We start from the raw sequence: 19,744 nt of genomic DNA on the forward strand, positions 1-19,744 counted from the left end.
TCTTTAATTGCCCCATTCCTCTCTGTTACTAGGTAGCTCCAAAAGCATTGTGCCTGATCTCCACCCTTCTTTCTGTTCGCTTGATCTCTGCCCCTCCATGCAACTTAAAAATACACATATTTCTTCACTCCTCCAGTTCTAATGAAGTGACATAGATCTGAAATGTTAAGTGTCTGGTTCTTTCCCTATTGATGCTGGCTGACCTGCAAAATATTTTTAATATGGAAGAACAGACTTTGCCACTGCTTATGGGACACTAAAAACAACTGAAAAGTTGAAGGAATTGAAAATGGTGATGGAAGAAGAGGCAAAGAGGCTACAAATTAGATAGACCTTTCTTGCCAATAATCTCAATGACACAAACCTATTCACCAAAAGTCACCCACTCTTCACCCATTCCTCCACTAGCCATCACATTGTCCTCTTTGTGAGATATAAGAAACTGGTCAAAAACATGTCAGTCCAAAGGATCCAAAGAAAATTGGCATATTGGATCCAATATTAGCTTAATAATAGATCAGGATGATGATGGAGAGTTTTTTTGTAATTGTATGCCCTTCTGTGCAAACCACTGTAAGACTAAAGATAATTACAACATTGCATGAGAAATATACCATTTATATGAGATTGCTCCATTTTTCATTGGGTTCATATCGGAACTGCCACATCAATGCCATTTTCTTGCACCACTCAGATTGGATTCAAATTTGGTTTGGCCATGGAAATCAGAGAATAATTATTAATCTGAATTGAGGTCTGTGAACTGTGGTGTTCCACAGGAATATATATAAGTGATTTGGATGAAACTGTAGATGGGTTGATTAGAAAGTTTGCCAGTGACACAAAAATTGAAAGGGTTACAGATAGGGAGTAAGGTTGTTAGAAGATAAAGCAGGATGTAGATCAGTTGGAAATATGAGTAGAGAAATAGCGGACAGAGCTTAATCCAGACAAACAGGCAGTGTTACACTTTGGGAGGACAAATTTAAGAGGAAAGCATACAGCAGGAATTCCCAAACTTTTTTTTATTCCATTCACTCCTACCATTAACCAAGGGGTCCGCAGACCCCAGATTGAGAACCCTTGGTATACAGTAAATGGCAAAGCCCTTAGGAGCATTCAAGTACAAAGAGATCTTGGGGTGCCAGCCCAGAGCTCCCAGAAAGGGCAATGAGTAAAAGTATATAAAATTATGAAAGACATAACTAGGGTAGATAGTAGGAGTCCTTTATCCAGACTAGAAATATCAAATACCAAAGAGAATAGCTTTATGGTGAGAGAGAGACAGCGTAAAAGAAGTTTTGCAAGAGACTGTTATGTTACGCAGAGTGTGGTAGGTGTACCTGGAATGTGCTCCCAGAGGAAATGTTGGAAACAGATACAAAACCAACACCTGTGATAGTAGGGCATGTAGAAGGCACATGAACAGGCAAGGAATGGGAGGATACAGACAATGTGCAGGCAGATAAGATTTGTTTAACTTATCATCCTGGTCAGCACAGACATCATGGGCCAAAGGGCCTGTCTTTGAGTTATTTTGTTCTATTTTCTGTAGATTTTATAGTGTTGGGATACAACAAAAAATTATTTTTATAGTGTTGGGATTATCATGAGAATCCTCTTAATGTTGAATTAACTTACAACCATTATCTAGGGGAGGAAAAGGTACTCCATGAAAAAAAAAGAGATCACCGTTAAAATTCAGAATGGTTTAAAATTAAATGGTCCGGTCATCTCATGATGTATTTTAAAATGTATTTCAAATATTTATTTGAAATGATTCTTCTTTCCAAGTATGCTGCTTGGCCTGCTGAGTATTTCCTGCATTTGATTTTTTTTTTTTACACAACCTATGTTTGCATTCCTCAAACTACATTTTGGGACATTCAGGACCATATATACTGTGATCCCTTAACTAATATCTCATTTTCTTCCATTGTCCCACCCCATTAATCATCCACATTTTACAAGCTCAAAAGACTTGTGCGAGAAATCTGGAAAAAAAGCTTTATACCCTATAGTCACAAACATTTTTATTTATCCCTATACATGGCAATAAATCAAAAGAATTTCACTTTCCTAGAGGGTATTTTCAAACAAGATATAATTTAATAATATAGTTTTATTTCCAAAATGAAATTTGTTTCAAGGGGAACTTAAAAGAAACTAAAATTCGTCAAGCACCATCTTCAATAATTTAATATAATTAGCAAGAGTAACCAGAGGAAAACACTCTCTACAGCATTGATTAGAGATACCACTTTATTTATTACAGTGGTTTGTGCGACTCTCCTGGGAATTTATTTTGACTATCAGAACTGTACCAACAGAAAATCAAAGATTCCCTAGAAATAATTTGGAAAACTTTAATGTTCGACAACTTGGCATGGACCTGCGGAGCTGGAATATCAAGTCATGTTCTCGTATTCAAACACAGGGATTACATATTCTAACAGCTTACCCAACTTCAAATAGATGAACTGTATAATAAAGGGAAAAAGAAGAAATGGAGTTAATTATTAAACTGTGGATGGTTTACTAGTTAGTTAAAGCTTTATTGTCTTTGTTGAGGACAACAAGACTACAGTGCTACTGCATTCAGTGCAAAACAGCAGACTGGCAATTCGATTACTAAAAACACTGACTAAATTTAAAATAAAATCTGAGTTATTTAGAATGATATCTATGTTACAATTGAATTAAGGGCAACTGACTCTGAAATTCAGAGGAACAATGGCTGCCCCATTCAAGTGTTGCACCTGCCTTTGTTATAAAATACAGTGATTAAATATAAAATAGCATTAAGAATTGTGCCCATGTATTGCACTTAGGAGTTGTCCATTACGCATATGGACTAAGAGTGGGAGAGGGGAACTTTATTCAATTACATGACAGCCCTGGGAAGAAAGGTGTTTTTCAGTCTGGGTGTCTGTGCAGAGAGGTTTCTGTATCTCCTGCCAGATGGTAGGAGACTGAACAGGTGATTACTGGGATGGGATGAGTCCATCATGATGTTACGAGTCTACCGTTGGCATCGTGAGTTGTAGATGGTTTCCATATTGGGTAGTTGTGTCCCAGTGATGTTCTGTGCAGTCCTGATCACCCACTGAAGTGCTTTCTGGTTGATCTTGTTGCAGCTAGTGTACCATACTGTTATGCAATAGGTCAGTATACTTTCAGTTGGCACATCAGTAAAATTTTACCAGCAGCCTTTGGCATAGATTTGCTCTTTTTAAACTCCTTAGATAGTATAGACACTGCTAAGCCTTCCCTACTATCAAGGAGGTGTTGGTGGTCCCCGAGAGCTTCTCTGTGATGTTCACTCCCAAGAATTTAAAGCCAGAGACCCATTTATGAGTAGTGGAGCTCCTTGATTTCCTGAAGTCAATAATCATTTGTTTTTCTTAAAATGTTGTGTGAAAGGTTATGGTATTGCACCATTCAGACAGGTTCTGCACCTCCTCTCTGTATGCTATTCAATTGTTATTTGTAATGAATCCGATCACTGCGGTGTCATCTACAAATCTGATGATGGAGTTGGTGGCATAGGCAGGGGCACAAAGTCATGGGTGAAAAGAGTGTAAAGGAGTGAACTCAGTACACATTCCTGCAGTGCACTGGAGCTCAGTATGCATTCCTGCAGTGCACTGGTGCTCAGAGTCAGGGAGGTTGACGTGCATTTGCCTAATCTGACTGCCTGGGTGCAATTGGTAAGAAAGTCCTGAATCCAGTTGCAAATTGATTTATTGAGTCCCAGACTGTGTAGTTTAACGGTCAGTTTGTTGAGGAGTATGGTGTTGAAGGCAGAACTATAGTCGATAAAAAGCATTCTGGAGTAGGTGTCCTTATGCTCCAGGTATTTCAGTACAATGGGGAGAGTAATGGAGATAGAATCCTTGGTTGGCCTACTTGTCATATCGGCAAACTGGTGCTGGCTCGGAGTAGCAGGGATGTCAACATTAATGTGGGATATAACCTGTTTCTCCAGGCATTTGGGGGCTATGGGGGTGAATGCAACCAGTCCATAAAGTTGTTCAGGCATGTTACCGCTGACTGCCTTGGTATGATGGTTGATGTTTTGAAGCATGCAGAGACCGCAGCAGGGGACAGAGAGAAGTTAAAGATTTCAGTAAAGGGAAACCTCCGACAGCTGGTTGGTGTAGTCCTGGATGACCTGCTGTGGTACACTGTCTGGTCCAGCTGCTCTGCCTCTATTAGGAGTTCAATAATGCTCAGTCAGTGGATTTACATTGAAATCCCAAGCTTAACTGTTTTTAGAATTCTATTGCTCAATAGTTCCTACATATTTAAAAAGCATTAGGAAGGAAAAAAGATAAGATGAAAAAAGAGCAATAAAATGCTGCAAGTGAATCAATATGACACCGTCTAAGATGAGATGCAGGTGAGATAAATATTAAAATCTGGGAAATTCTGCTGCTCTGAAAATGCTCTACATAGTGGAATGGTAACACAATAGTAAACCTCTTCCATTGCACAGTTGAAAGCATCCCGACTGATTGTATCACGGCCTGGCGTGCTAACCACAACACACAAGAACACAAGAGGCTGCAGAGTCAGGAACACAGCCTGGTCCATCACGAGCACAGCCATCCTCACAAGTGACAGCATCCATAGGAGATGCTACCTCAAGAAAGTGCCATTTTTCATAAGACCATAAGACATAGGAGCAGAATTAGGCCATTCAGCCCATCAAGTATGCTTCGTCATTCCATCATTGCTGATCTATGTGTCCTCTCAAACACATTCTCTTGACTTCTCCCTGTAACCTTTGATACTCTTACTAATCAAGATCCTATCAACCTCTGCTTTAGGTATATCCAAAAACTTGGTTTCCACAGCTGTCTGTGTCAATAATTTCTACAGATTTACCGCTCTCTAGCTAAAGAAACTGCTCCTCTCTGTTCAGGTATATTGACCTTCAATTTTGAGGATGTGCCCTTTGGTCCTAGATTTTTCCACTATTGGAAACATCCCCTCCACATCAACTCTATGTATACCTCTCAGTATCTTGTGGGTTTCAATAAGATCTTCACTCCTTCTGCTAAACTCCAGTGACTGCAGGCCCAGACCCTTTTATTCCTGGAAATATTCTTGTAAACCTTCCCTAGACACTCTTCAATAACAGCACATTCTCTCTTTCATATATAGCCCAAAATTGCTTACAATACAATAAATGTGCTCTGACCAAAGTCAGAATCAGAATCAGGTTTAATATTACTGGCATACATTGTGAAATATGTTAGTTTTTTTGCAGCAGTACATTGTAATATATAGCAATTAAAAATAACTATAAATTACAATAAGTGCATTAAAAATGTTAAGAAAGTTGTGGAAAAAGAGAGCATCCTTGAGGTGCACCAGTGTTGACTATCAGATTAGATTATGAGGACACTCAGTCCTCGTTTATTGTCATTTAGAAATGCATGCATGCATTAAGAAATGATACAATGTTCCTCCAGAGTGATATCACAAAAAAAACAAGACAAACCAAAGACTAACACTGACAAGACCACATAATTATAACATATAGTTACAGCAATGCAAAGCAATACCATAATTTGATAAAGAGCAGACCATGGGAATGGTTAAAAAAAAGTCTCAAAGTTCCAATCGACTCCCGATAATCCCCAATAGCAGGCGGCAGAAGGCAGAAACTCTCTCTGCCATAAACCACCAGGCACCGACAACTGTCGATGCATTGGAAGCACCTGACCACAGCCAACTCGGAGTCCGTCCAAAAACTTCGAGCCTCCGACCAGCCCTTCGACACTGAGCACCATCTCTGCCGAGCGCTTCAACCCCGTCCCGGCCGCCGAGCAACTAGCAAAGCCGAGGATTCTGGGCCTTCCTCTCCGGAGATTCTGAATCACACAGTAACAGCAGCAGCGAAAAAGGCATTTCAGAAGTTTCTCCAGATGTTCCTCCATTCTCTCACGTCTGTCTCCATCAAATCTGGATTGTGCACGGCCCCCTACTAGACAGATTACAGGGAATGGCCGTGCAAGCTGCATCGTGCCACCATCTTCTCCTCTGTCACAGCGAGATGTTATTTCCCATCCACACTGACTGTGGTCTTCTGGTGAGGAATCAAGGATCCAGTTGCAGATAGGTACAGAGTCCCATGTTTTTGGAGCTTCTTGATTGGATCTGAGGAAATGATTGTGTTGAACACTGATCTGTAGTCGATAAACAGCGTTTGACATAGGTATTACTATTGTTCCGATGATCCAAGGCCAGGTGGAGAACCAGTGAGATTCCATCTACGATAGACCTAGTGTGGTGATGAGCAAATTGCAACTGGTCCAGGTTCTTGCTTAGGCAGGAGTTGACTCTGGCCATAACCAACCTTTCAAAGAACTTCATCACTGTAGATCTGATTGCAACTGGGTGATAGACATTGAGGCAGCTCACCCTGCTCTTCATGAGCACCCTGTATGGTTGTCACCCTTTTGAGGCAGGTAGGAACCTTTGGCTGCAGCAGTGAGAGATTGGAAATGTTCTTGAACTCTCCCTCCAGTTGGCTGGCATACATCTTCAGTGCCGTACCAGGTACACCATCAGGGCCAGTCTGGTGCTGGTGTCTTTTGTCTCTCCCTATATGTCAGGAGTAGAGCCAAGTGATCAGACTTTCCAAAGTATGGGTGTGGGATGGCATTAGAAGCGTTCTTAATGGTGGTATAACAGTGGTCACATGTGTTGGTTCCCCTGGTTCCACAGGTGAGATGTCGGTGGTAGTTGTTCAGAGACTTCCAGCTGGCCTGGTTAAAGTCCCCTACAATGATAGGGAAGGCATCCAAGTGCATTGTCTCATGAGGGTTGATCACGGTGCTCAGCTCCTCCAATGCCTGTCCAACAGTGGCCTGAGGTAGAATGTACATCACTACCAGGATGGTGGCAGAAAATTCCCTCATCAGATAAAATGAGAAACACTTGACCACTGGAGAGGGACTTGGATAGAACTGTATGTCTGAGACAGAGTTTTAAAAGTTTCAGCATTACACCTTTGCTTTTATATTCTAGTCTTCTCGAAATGAATACTAACATTGCATTTGCTTTCCTTACTACCAACTCAATCTGCATTAACCTTTAGGGAATCCTGCACAAGAGTTCCCAAGTCCATTTGTACCTTCACTTTCTGAGTTCAATCCCAATTTAGTCTGTGTCTTTATTCCTTCTACTAAAGTGTGTGACCATTCATTTTCCACCGGCCACTTCTTTGTCCATTCTCCTGATTTGCAGATTTCCTGCTTCTTCAACAGTTACAGCCCCTCCACCTATCTTTGTATCATGTGCAAACTTAGCCATCAAACATGGCAATAATTTCTGGATCATTATCTGAGATGTGCAAATTAGCACAGAGTTAATAAGATCAGACCTAAATGTGTGGCTCAAAGACTGGTGTGGGGGGAGTGGGCTTGAATTCACGGAATGTTGGCAAGAGTATTATGGAAGAAAGGGGCTATTCAGGTGGGACCAGGGTCCTGGTGTACCATATAACTAGGGCTGTGGATAGGGCTTTAAACTGGAATATATTGTGTTTTTTTCCTTAATTTATTTGTGGTAATAGTACTTCATATGTTGTGAGTTATATGTACTATGCTCTGCTCCTTGGTCTGCAGGAACATTGTTTCATTTGGCAAGTATACAGTGCCTCGAAAAAGTATTCAGCCCCCACAATTATTTTCAGCTTTTACTGTCTCATTTTCTAAATTTAAAATATATTGAAGTAGGCTTTTTTGAACTAATCTACAAAAAAAAATTGTGCATCAAAAGAAATTCTGCAAAACCTGTCAACAACTTACAAAAAAAATATTAACTGAAATTATGCGGCTAAAGAAGTATTCACCTCCTTTGTAATTACTACGCTAACTTTCCTCAGGTACCAACTCACCCAATTTGTTGATGTGAAGAATTGGAGGATTACTTGTTTTCAATGAATACAAGGTCCCATAGTATGGTAGATTTTCAACAGACCAAACCAAAATGAAGACAAGAGTATTCAAGACAAGTCAGGGAAATTATAGTAGAGAAGCACAAATCTTTTCCAAACATGCTACTTTAAAAATTGAGAACGATGGATTAAATTTTCTCAACTTGCTTTTGAACGATCACATTGGCAACTAATTGCTGGCAGTGGTCACACATGTTTTGCATATACATTGAGTGTGGTCATTTTTTCAATGATAAATAGTTACAAGTCTCACAGGGAGTCCCCAGCACATGTTTAAGCTGTCTGCTGCTGTTCACTTATGGAGGAGAAAATGAACTGCCGCCTACTTGAGTTTCTGTTTTATTGTGAATGCCACAATGTGCAGAAGGGCCAATGTGTAGCATGCTTCAGCCACTTAACCTTTGTCATGAATCTCCAGGGGCCTAAGGTATCAGAAGTACCATAACTTTTCACACCACAGGCTGAGAGCTCCATCCTGTGTGTTAAGTACTTATACCTAACACTGTGTTGCAGAGCAGGTATCAAATAAATGTTCTGTCTCAATCAACATTGTTGTTGTGCAAACTGAAAAATACAGGTATTTTCACCCAACTCAACCTTTCAGGAAGACCACCTGAAATATTGAAATTATGGATTCCAAAGGAAATTGCTGACAGTAGACTTGATGTTTCAATCCCTATGGTAAGTCGACACTCTCAATGTTGGCAGTGGGCTTGGAGTGGTGACAAGAAGAGAGGGTAGGTACGTCATCAGGTGGACACCCTCCTTCTTTGACGTTTCGTTGATAAGCCCATGATGTCTCCAGAGGGCTCAATGGTGCTACCTGGCATCCCTGATACACCCCCCCTCAGTTCCATACCTTCCTGTCTTCATCTTGCAGCCCAGTTGTTGTCTTTCCTTTTAATCCAAATCCAATTACACACAAATGGGAAAATGGTCAGAAAATGTAATGCTTTTCTTGGACTATCTTTCAATTAGGTTGCCTTTATTTTAGCTACTTCACAAAAACCTGTTTAAAATTAATTATAAAATTGATTTGTATGCATTTCAGCAACTTAAAAGTCATTTGTGCTACGTGCAACGTGCTGTGGCTAATATATTTTGCACATTGGCGCCAGTGCATTGTTTCGTTTGGCTATATTCATGTATGGTTGAATGATATTTAAACTTGAAACGAACTTGAACTTGTGATCAATGTTGGGAACAGACTTCTAAAGCTGTTTCTTCTCACATTTTCTTTACAGTGGATATGAGAAGATTGGTAGAATATATTTGAGGTGGATGATAAAAGGTTTAAGAAGAAATTTTTGACAAGAAAGATTAGGACCCAAATGCCGGTGTATCCGAAGGCAAGGATCAAAAAACAGTATAAAGTTGGAATGCGAACTGAGCAAAAACAAAATGATAGGTAATATCACTAGTTAGGCTTATGATTGAGCACTGAGGTTCCATTTAGATGCTCTTTAAATACTCAATTCTTGATGCCCAAAATACAATTGCCAATTAGCAGGATGGTCCTGAGTCCTTAAAGCAATCCATACTCTGGAGAGTTCGAGCATCTAAACCCTGGAAGCCTGGACAGTTGGGAGCGTCTCGTAACAAGATTAGGATAGAAAGAATCCAAAGAAGAGATTATATAAATTATAGATCATGTCGTTACCACTAGTATACTTGTATGTTTCCCATGTCTTTTATCTGAACATTTTTAAACTATAAGTTCCTTGTTCTTACAAGAAACACCTTCATAAATATCTTGTTCTTGTGATATATTTTGCTTATCAGATTGCATAGTTTGCCACTAAGTTCTCAAAAAGGTTCCCAGTTTTGTAAAAGGAACTCAAATTTATAAATGCTCAAAATATGGTTTTAATATTGTTTTGTATATTAATCAAGAACATTTCCAAAGTATACAATATTGTATGTTTTAATAATAATTGACTATATCTGTTAGAAGGTTTCAACTAGTGCAAAAACACTTGGGTTGGTCTTGATATTTTTGCACAGAGCTGTGATGCTGTGTGCCACAGTGCACTGGTATATAGTTGGCATTTACAGTGGACCTGACCCATCAGCACTATTCATACAATTACACCAAGGTACTTCCTCTCCTGCCTTGAAATCCATCTTGGAGCTTTTTAGTTCATTTTTTTAAAACGAGAAGCTTGATGTTAATTTGAAAAAATCATGTATCTTTTTTTAAATAAAGACATGTTTGCGGAAAAATAGCAGTGTTTTTAATGAGATTCTGTCACGTTCTTTATTTCGGGTTCAATGATGCTAGAATATGAGAGAAAGTGATCAGGAAAATAGAAGTAGTAGGATTCTGGAAGCCAAAAGATAGGTGTAAGAAAGAGTCACTAAGAGAAACTGAGATTGTCAGTGGTTATTGGACATTATGAGGTTCCTGGGATACAAATTGCTATCCATGTTCATATCCATATTGCTTGTATGTGGAGCAAATCATGATGCATGTTATACTGGCAACAGTTAGTGCAAGAGTTAAACATGTACTGGAGGAATGCAGTGTAGACAGATATGATAAAAAAACAATTACAATGCTGATTTGAAGCTATTGTTGCAACATAAACCTGAAACTAAGGAAAATCCCCCCCCCACCCAACCCCCAATATTTCCATTTAAAATTGTTGCTAAATATATGTAGGTTAATCAAACATAGAAATATACCAATTTAAGCTGTTATAACAGCTAATATTTAAGCTGTTGGTATGTTTCTACATATCATACTTTTTAAAAAAAATTTTCAAGCTGTAAAGGTATGCAAGGAATAGAATAGTAATTGCTTAAAGACCTTCTGTGTTCAAGTCATCTGCATTATTTAGCTGTGGTCTGATCATCTGCTACAAGAGGGAGGAAATGCAGGTGGAAAATGGTGGGGTGGTAAAGTACTCATAGAAAAAGGCCACAAGCTGCACAGGATGTACTGTACAAGATTCAATTTCTTACATGAACCCCAGTCAAGAACAATGTGTGAGAAACCTGCACATCAATAAGGACATCCTTACTGAAATCTGCCTCATGCCAAAAGCATAACTGTAACTTCAGCGAAGACCCATGGCCAAATTTCCAGTGAACTGAAAACTCTGGTGTGCATCACCATTCTGTTATGTTCAGAAATGGAACATTCACACTTTACACCTATGACTGTGAGGCTAAGAACAGCTTCAATGCCATATTTAAGCTGCTAATGGCACCACTGATGGTAGACAAACCAAATGTGATGACGAATCAGCATATAGAAGGGAGATTGAAAATCTGCCTGAATGGTACCACAACAACAACCTCTTATTCAACGTCAACAAGACCAAGGACCTGATTATTGACTTCACGAGGAGAAAACTAGAGGTCGATGAGCCAATCCTCATCTGAGGATCAGAGGTGGAGAGGGACAGCAACTTTAAACTCCTCAGTGTTATCATTTTGGAGGACCTGTTCTGGGCCGAGTACATGAGTGCAATTGCAAAGAAAGCACAGCAGTGCCTCTACTTCCCTAGGAATTTGCAACAATTTGGCAAGACAACTAAAACTTCGACACACCTCTATAGATGTGTGGTGCAGAGTATACTGACTGGCTGTATCACAGCCTAGTATGGAAACACCAATGCTGTCCAATGGAAAATCCTACAAAAAGTCATGGATACAATGCAGTCCAATACACCTAGGACATGCTCTCTTCTGATTTCTGCCATCAGTTAGAAGGTACAAGAGCCAAAGAACTCACACCACCAGGTTCAGGAACAGTTATTACCCCTCAGCTATCAGGCTTTTCAACCAGAGGGGGTAATTTCACTCGACTTTACTTGCCCCATCACTGAACTGTTCCCACAACCTATGGACTCACTTTCAAGCACTCTTCATCTCAGGTTCTCAATATTTATTGTTTATTTATTTACTTCTTTTTAGTCTTCTGTATTTGCACAGTTTGCTATCTTTTGCACACTGGTTGTCCGTCCTGTTGGGTGTGGTCTTTCATTGATTCTATCATGTTGAGGGGATTTACTGAGTATGAAAATGAATCTCAGGGTTGTATATGGTATAGTATTTCAATAATAAATTTACTTTGAACTTTGAATGGAAGGGAATTTCTTCAATGTTTATCTTTGGGCAGAAGAGGAGCATACACCTAGGTGCACCCAACAATAACTTATTGCATACAGTATGAAATTAACCATCATTCTTCACTTGTCAGTTGTGTGTCTTTCCCTGAATTAGTGATGTAATGGCTGCAGTTTGATTCAGGATGCCTTCTAACTTTTAGAAGAGGATGCGCTGATGGACGAGAAGGACAAGATGCCAAGCTACAAGTGCTATAGCATAATATAATCCACAGCCATGATGACAAACATCTTGCATGGCAGAAGCCTGAATTCTTGCTGTAACACCCAGATGTTGTAATTATAGTTCGTGCTGCAATGGAAGTAGGAAGATTAATGATCATTTCCCTGATTCACAGGTCTGAGCACAGAGATGTCCATTGCTACTTCCTGCAATGGGATGATGGCAGGGAAGTGATGGTATTGTAGTGAATTGACTAGTGGCCAGGTTGGTTGGTAGATGGAATAAAACTGATCCTGACTATATGCGAGTTTACTGGTTGACTTGTACAATCTCCTCCAGGCCCCTGGCGCAACACTGACCATCAAGTATCTTTTTGGCTACTGCCTTCTGGTGGTGTGATTGGATATCCTCATGACCTCCGATAGAAAGATGGTCTATTACCTCCTTTTCATCTTCCTCACTAATACTTTCAATACAGCATCTAAAAACATAGATTCTGTTTTCTTCTTTGTTCTATTATTCTTCAAAGTCTTATGGTCTTATAATCTAAAGTCTCCTTGGTTAGATTGTCTTTCAGATTAACTCACTGCCTTTAAGTTTGTGGTGCACAAAGGGAGAAACTTATGCCATCTGAAATCTGTAGATCAAAAAATAGATTTCTTTGACTAAATTGTGGGAGGGTTAACTTATTAATGATAGTTTGGTAATGTCATTGGCCATGGCCTCAGATTTTGAGCCATTCGGGCTAGTTTTAGATCATAGAGGCTGGCTTTAATTGGGCCTAGCATTTCATGACATTAGTTCCCTTTTGATATGTAAAATCAGTCAACAGCTGGTGGTTTTTGATGCATTCGTTGAAATGAGCAAACAGCAGGAGCTAATGTGTTGCCTATAATATAGTCAACGGGCATAGGTTAATGACATTGAAACAACTCAGCACCTGATTTGGGTTACTGATCTTGGCACCATTGAGGTGAATGGTTTTAAAAGACATATTCTTCAAAGAATGCTATGTATTTCTTCCTTCAAAACAAATAACTTATTAGTTTTCTTTGCTGATGACCATAAAACTGTCACACCAAATGGCTTTCATTTCTCAGAGACTGGTGCACAATAACCCTTATTTTTACTTTAGATAAGAGATCACAAGTTCTATAGTGGGTTGACTGCACTCACTGCAAAAAGCTTTACTGGTCACTTGTGTTATTATGTGTGGTACAGATTGAAAGTATATGAGTGAATAAGGGACTGTATTTGCTCATTACAATTGAAGATAATGTAAATGTGTTGGAAAGCATCATTGTTTCTTGCAGATTTATGAGGACATAGTATTATGTTTGTTTTTCTTTAAAGGGGAAGATGTGTTATGCGTGTACATAATATAGAAATTCAGTTTCCAGTGTGCAATGTGGGTGGTTCACCGCAGAACAGGAAGGGACATGGGCAAGCTGGTCACATGCGCTAGTGTCGAGCTGAAGTCATCACTGCAGTGATCCGAATAACTGTTGTTTGTCTTTATTATGGACAAAGATAAGAATTGTTTCAGTGGCTTTTAGTTATGCAAAGCACCCATCTGTAACAGATAAGCTCCAAAAAGAGAAATGCTAATTATCCACATCTACGTTCAATAGCAATACCAGCACCTAGACTCCATTATCAATATTCAAAGTTTCATGGTTGACAAGAAATATGATTGACCGCAAGAGCAGCTCATAAACTGGTATCCTGGGAGAAGTGATTCACCTCCTGAAAACTCAAAGCAGTCCCGCTACAAATCAAGAGTGTTAAAGAATACTGAATGAGTGCCATTCTATCAATATTCAAAACACCTGACAATATTCATTATCAAGCAACCTACTTGATTAACATATTATAAATCAAGAGCTATTTGATTGGTATATCATAAGTTAAGCCTATTTGATTGGTATATCATAAGTTGAGCCTATTTGATTGCCATGTTATAAATATTTATTGCCTCCATCAGTGAGCTATAAAGGAAACTGCAGTAGCTTACAAAGTACCACTTTGGCAGCAGCCACTAAGTGCATAACCTTTAAAACACCTGGAAGGACAAGGGCAACAAAAGCATGGAAGCACCAATCCAAATTTCACATTTTCCTGACATGGTAAGTTATCACAGGTCTTTCATTGTCACTGGAACTTCCTACCAACAATAACTTCTAAAGTTTGTCAGGGAAATGTAGAGCCCTTGTCTATGGATACTGGGCACCTAGCAACATTCAGAAAGGTTCATTCATCCATGCATCATGTGCCAGGCTTGTGACTCCAGTACAGCACAACAGATTCTATAGAACTGTCATATGTGGTAGCAGTAATGCCTGATAGCTTGGCCTTCAAAGCATCATAGAACCATGGGAAGGTACCATTCACCCCATTGCACCTGTGGTGGTTAAAGAATGGCCTGAAGAAACTGACACCATTTCCAGTACTTTGTCTGTAAACTATACAGGTTTTGTCATATAAGGTGCTCATTCAAGCATTCTTTGAAAAAGCATTTTATTCCTACTCTTTTTTTCCCATCATAAAACAATTCTCAATCCATACTAATGTGTTTCCTTAATCTAATAATCTAATAAAATTATTTTCTGTCACAATCTTGTGTTATCTTACCAAATGTATTTTTAAAGTCTAGATTACTTGTCCCGGTTTCCCATTATCTTCCCTGCCATCTCTGTTTCCAGGAGCAACCAGATTTTGAAAATACTATTTCTGTTTCATGAAGCCAGAAAAACTAAGAACATTAAGAAATAGGAGAAAGATTAGGACATCCACTATTCATTCAGATCAGATCCTCCATCTCAGTACCATTTTCCCACCATCCCTTGATTCCTTTGATATTCAGGAATTTCCTGATTTCCATTTTAAATGCTCACAATTACTAGAGCCCTCCAGGTTAGAGAAGGCCGAACATTCACTATCTTCAACATGAAGAGACTTCCTATCACTTGAGTCTTACCTCATCTAGACTTATTCAGAAATCATCTACAGACAACATCCTCCCTATATCTTTCCTGTTAAGCTCTTTAAACATTTTGTATGCTTCAATGCAATCTACATTCATCTTCTTAAACTGTACAAAATACGGATTCCATCTACTCAATCTCTCTTCGTATAAACTTGTCTTTCTTGGGACTATTCCAGTGAATAAAGTCATTTTCCATCAGGTTTGCTTGCTGCACCTCCTTGTTGGCCTTTGCAACCTGGTGTGCAAGCATTCCCAAGTCATTTTGAAAAAACGCACCACCAAACCACCTAACTTTTAACAAATATCCACTTCTGTCTTAATGTGCACCAATCACAATTTAGCACATTATATTCCATCTGCCATTTCCATTTGTTTAGTTTGTCCATATCTCTTTGAAGCTTCCTTACATCCTTTTCTGAAATCACAGTACAACCTAGTTTACTCTCATCACCACCCTTTATTACCTGAGCCAAACTGTTGATATTAGTTGTAAAAAGCTGGGCTCAAGCATCAGTGCCTGCTATACCTATTAGCTACAGCCTGTCACCTTCAGAATGATCTGTTTTATTCCCATACTTTTCTCTCTGTCCAATAACCAATTTTCAATTGATGTCAGTACTGTCCATGATGCCAAGCACTCTGGCATTGTCCTGTATGGCACCTTATTAAATATCTTGCAAAAATCCAAATGTTACCTACTGAAAATCCAAGCTATGCATAATCATGACATGAATTTCAAAGTGCCACGATGCCAAGTCTTGGATTACAGCATTTTTCTGTGGGCTAATTGGTCTATTTCTTATATGTTCCTTTATAAGAACATTGATGAGCAATATTTTTACTGCTACATTCTTCTCCGCTAGCAGTATTCCAGAATCTTGGAAATTTTGGAAGATCATCACTAAAGCTGTTCAGGAGCCACATTTTTTGAACCACTAGATGCAGTCGATCATATCAATAGAAATGTTGCACATTTGATCCAAAATAAATATTACAGGTTTAATCATTCTGAATAATTTCCATTTCTGCTGCAGCTATATAGGCACTTCTAGATTTTATGAATGACTGTCCTTATACTGTTAAAGTACTGAAATAATTCACTCTTTCATTTTGGATCCATTTTCCAATTGTCTATTCATCTCATAAATTTAATAGATTTATGTGTATTTTTTCTCTAATCCCACTGGAGGTGTTCACCTCTTACATGTTTTTCTTCTTTGTTGATCTATCCAGGTTTCAAATATAAAACACAGACATCTATATACATGATAGAATTAAGTGAAAATGTCCAAAACTGTAAATGCACGGAATAATGTTGCTAAAAATTATTACCGATGCTATTATATTCCAGTATAGAAACTTGAAATGGCTCTTTAGTTACCTTTGTTAAAAGATGATTTAAACTATTCAACACCACAGGGAAAATAAAATGTGCTTTGGGTTGGTGTAACACCTGAAGTGGGCGCTAAAAGACAATGGCATTTCTAAAAATTTGGAGATTTGTATTACTTACAAGGAATATGTCTTCCACTTTAGCGATTCCTTTTCCAAATATAGTTCCTAGCTGATCACCAACACCAGCAAGTAAAAACCCAAACAGTGGAATTCCTAATAAGGCATAAATAATGCAGAATATTTTTCCACCTACAGTAATTGGAGAAATTTTTCCAAAACCTACAAGAAAATAAAATCAAACTGTATAAGGCACAAGGTGACAAACTTTTTATAAATGCATTAAATCTAACAGGAGACAAAGGATTCCAGCATAATACATATTAAATTTAACCCACTGAAGACGAGTGTGAAGATCATGCAGTGTCTAAATGTAATGCACTTTGTATGTCAATAAATTTGGACTAGATTGAAGAATACATTATCACTGGTTGAGGTAAATGGTGTGATTATATCTCATTTATCAGTCACCTGTATTGAATCTTCTGTGAATAAATTTGCTAATTCAAAATCTCTGAAGGATTTATTTTTTATTGCTCCTTTTTCATTTCACTTCTCCTCTCCTGGCATGAAATTAATATACTCGCCAAGCTCCCTAAAGCTCTCCCAAGGTTTACCATTTTTCATGTGTGAGGTAAAGAGAATACGAGCAGGCAATTCCATCCAAGCCAAGCCCACTCCATAGTGATCTGAATCCCAGTGATTTTACTTTAGCAAACTGAATTTATAACATTGTCAATACATTTGCACTTACTGAAATCAATTCACTTAGCATTGATAATAGATTAAATCTGCATGGCTTGGCACACAAGACACAGGGTTTGTTCCTTCTTACTTACCACGAAGCCAGCCTTACTTAGATATCTTATAAACTCACATCATCTCTTCTCATTTCACTTATCTGCATACAGGTTTGTTCTAGCTAACACAGCCATTTAAGAAACTTTACTGACTGAATATAAATGGACCCCTTATATGAAAATGCACTGTGTCACTTTCCACCAGTAGCAACTAGAAAACTGGCTGTTCCATCTACCACCAAACTGCTACACATAACTGTTAAAAATCACCAATTCTTTACAATCATTGATCACTCAATTATTTCTTACAATACCTCAGATGATAATTACTGTGTTATTTGTCTAACTTCTGGAATCCACTATCTAACATACCAAATGAATATTAATTCCCATTGGGATTACTCAGTCCCCTAATTTAAAATTTTATATAATTGTGGAAAAGTGATAATTTAAAATTTGCCAATTTTATGATGATTTTACATAAAAACATCTGATTGAATTTGTTACCATTTTACATTCTGAACAGAGAAAGAATAGCATGGATAATTCTGGAACACTGCTTAGAACTGGGAGCACAGCTCAGAGAATTGTGGCTCCAATGTCATTGGTCTGATTGGGTTTGGACCACGCGAAATGTAGAAGTATCAGGAAATCTAAGTACAATTTAAAAGAAAGTCTCTAACAATAAAGGGCTTCCCAGATAAAGATTTAAAAATCAAAGTACAGGAAGGCCATTTCCATCTGGGAGCCTTCACTGATTACATTCATTGATCAGTAGCCTTTTCCAGAGATTGATACACTGTTTATGGACAAAGTAGGCTTGATAGCCATTTAAATCACTTATTTATGAGAATAAATAAGATTTTGGAAATTAAGCTAAAAGTAGATAAAGGAAGAACATTTGCCTTCAGTGCTCATGTAATGAGATTTTCAATAAATTCACAAGCACAAAAGTGGTTTTCGATGTGAATAGCTCATTTGGAAATAAACATGAGATGACAGAGGATTTAGGCAAGGAAATTATAAATGTAAGTAAAATTTAATTATGAACAGATGAATCTTAAGATTGAAGGAAACAATATATCAAATTTTATGAAATGTTTTTTGGAGTTGCATAAGAAAATACTAATGGACATGTAAAAGCTCTTGTACCATAGTCAATTTCACTAGGGGACACAACTTAACTTCAACCATTAATGAAAAGGAAAATTTATACATGTGTATAATATGTGACTACTGCAGCATTGTCTGTTTATACCACAGCTGAGAATTAAAAAGAGCCCATAGATATCCCCATCAGCTGAATTTTACAACTAAGGTCCAGAAATTCTGCCTTGTCAAAAATTATACTTTGAAGTAGAGCTGCATGGTTATCCGATCCTGTTCTGTTCAAGGTTGGGCGACACATTCTGAACATTCAGATCTAACGTTGTGGCCGAATGAGCATACTCACCCATACATCAGAACCAAAGTGGTGCACACTTTCCTACCATTCCGTGAGCTCTTAAGATAGCAGATACAGATTGATGATTTTTTTTCTTACTTGGAAGATTGAGAGAAAACTTGGCTAATACAATGTGGAAGAAAGGGGAAGGGAGTGAGGTGGAATTAGGGATTGAAAGGAGATGTGGGAAAGGAGAAAGGAAAGTGAAAAAAGGATGGTGAAAGAAAGGCAGAAAAAAGGCATGGTGAGAGCAGAGAACAGAAAGGAGAGGGAGGGGTTGGAGGGAAGTTGGGACACAAAAGAGGAGGTGATGAGAAGAGGAAAGGATCGAGAGATTAGGGGTCAGAGAAAAGGAAGGAGATGAGGAGGAATTTAGAGCAGAGATGAGGAAAAATTTGTTTAGCCAGAGGGTGGTGAATCCGTGGAATACATGGCTATGGAGGCCAAATCATTGGATCTCTTTAAAGTGGAGGTTGATAGGTACTTGATTAGTAAGGATGTCAAAGGTTATGGTGAGAAAGCAATAAAATTATGTTGAGAAGGATAATAAATCAACCATGATGGAATGGCAGCACAGGCTCGAAGGGCCAGATGGCCTAATTCTGCTCCCAAGTCTTATGTAAGGAGAATGGATGAGATTGAAAGGGCAAAAAAAAAGAAACAAGGAAGAAGACTGGAGGGGTGTGAGGAGGTTAAGAAGGAAAGAAAGGGTATGAGTGTAGATCAGAGGAAGAATAGATAAGAGTGGAGAGTTGAGAAGAGAGGATTGAGAGCAGACGAAGAAGAAGAGGGGA

The 19,744-nt window shown here is 38.5% G+C and overlaps 1 protein-coding gene across 2 annotated transcripts in view; it reads right to left on the minus strand.

Annotated features, from left to right (window-relative positions):
• kcnk2a (potassium channel, subfamily K, member 2a) overlaps nt 1-19,744 on the minus strand; it is a 131,829-nt gene that overhangs the window by 31,693 nt on the left and 80,392 nt on the right. Inside the window, exon 4 of one of the 2 annotated variants that reach the window (XM_072265128.1) lies at nt 16,768-16,862. In XM_072265128.1, coding sequence (XP_072121229.1) covers nt 16,768-16,862 — 95 coding nt within the window. Of the gene's footprint in view, nt 1-16,767; nt 16,929-19,744 lie in introns of both variants that reach the window. The other variant, XM_072265126.1, reaches the window with a different exon arrangement.

This window comes from Mobula birostris, chromosome 8 (assembly GCF_030028105.1).
Source record: "Mobula birostris isolate sMobBir1 chromosome 8, sMobBir1.hap1, whole genome shotgun sequence".
Classification (NCBI taxonomy): domain Eukaryota; kingdom Metazoa; phylum Chordata; class Chondrichthyes; order Myliobatiformes; family Myliobatidae; genus Mobula; species Mobula birostris.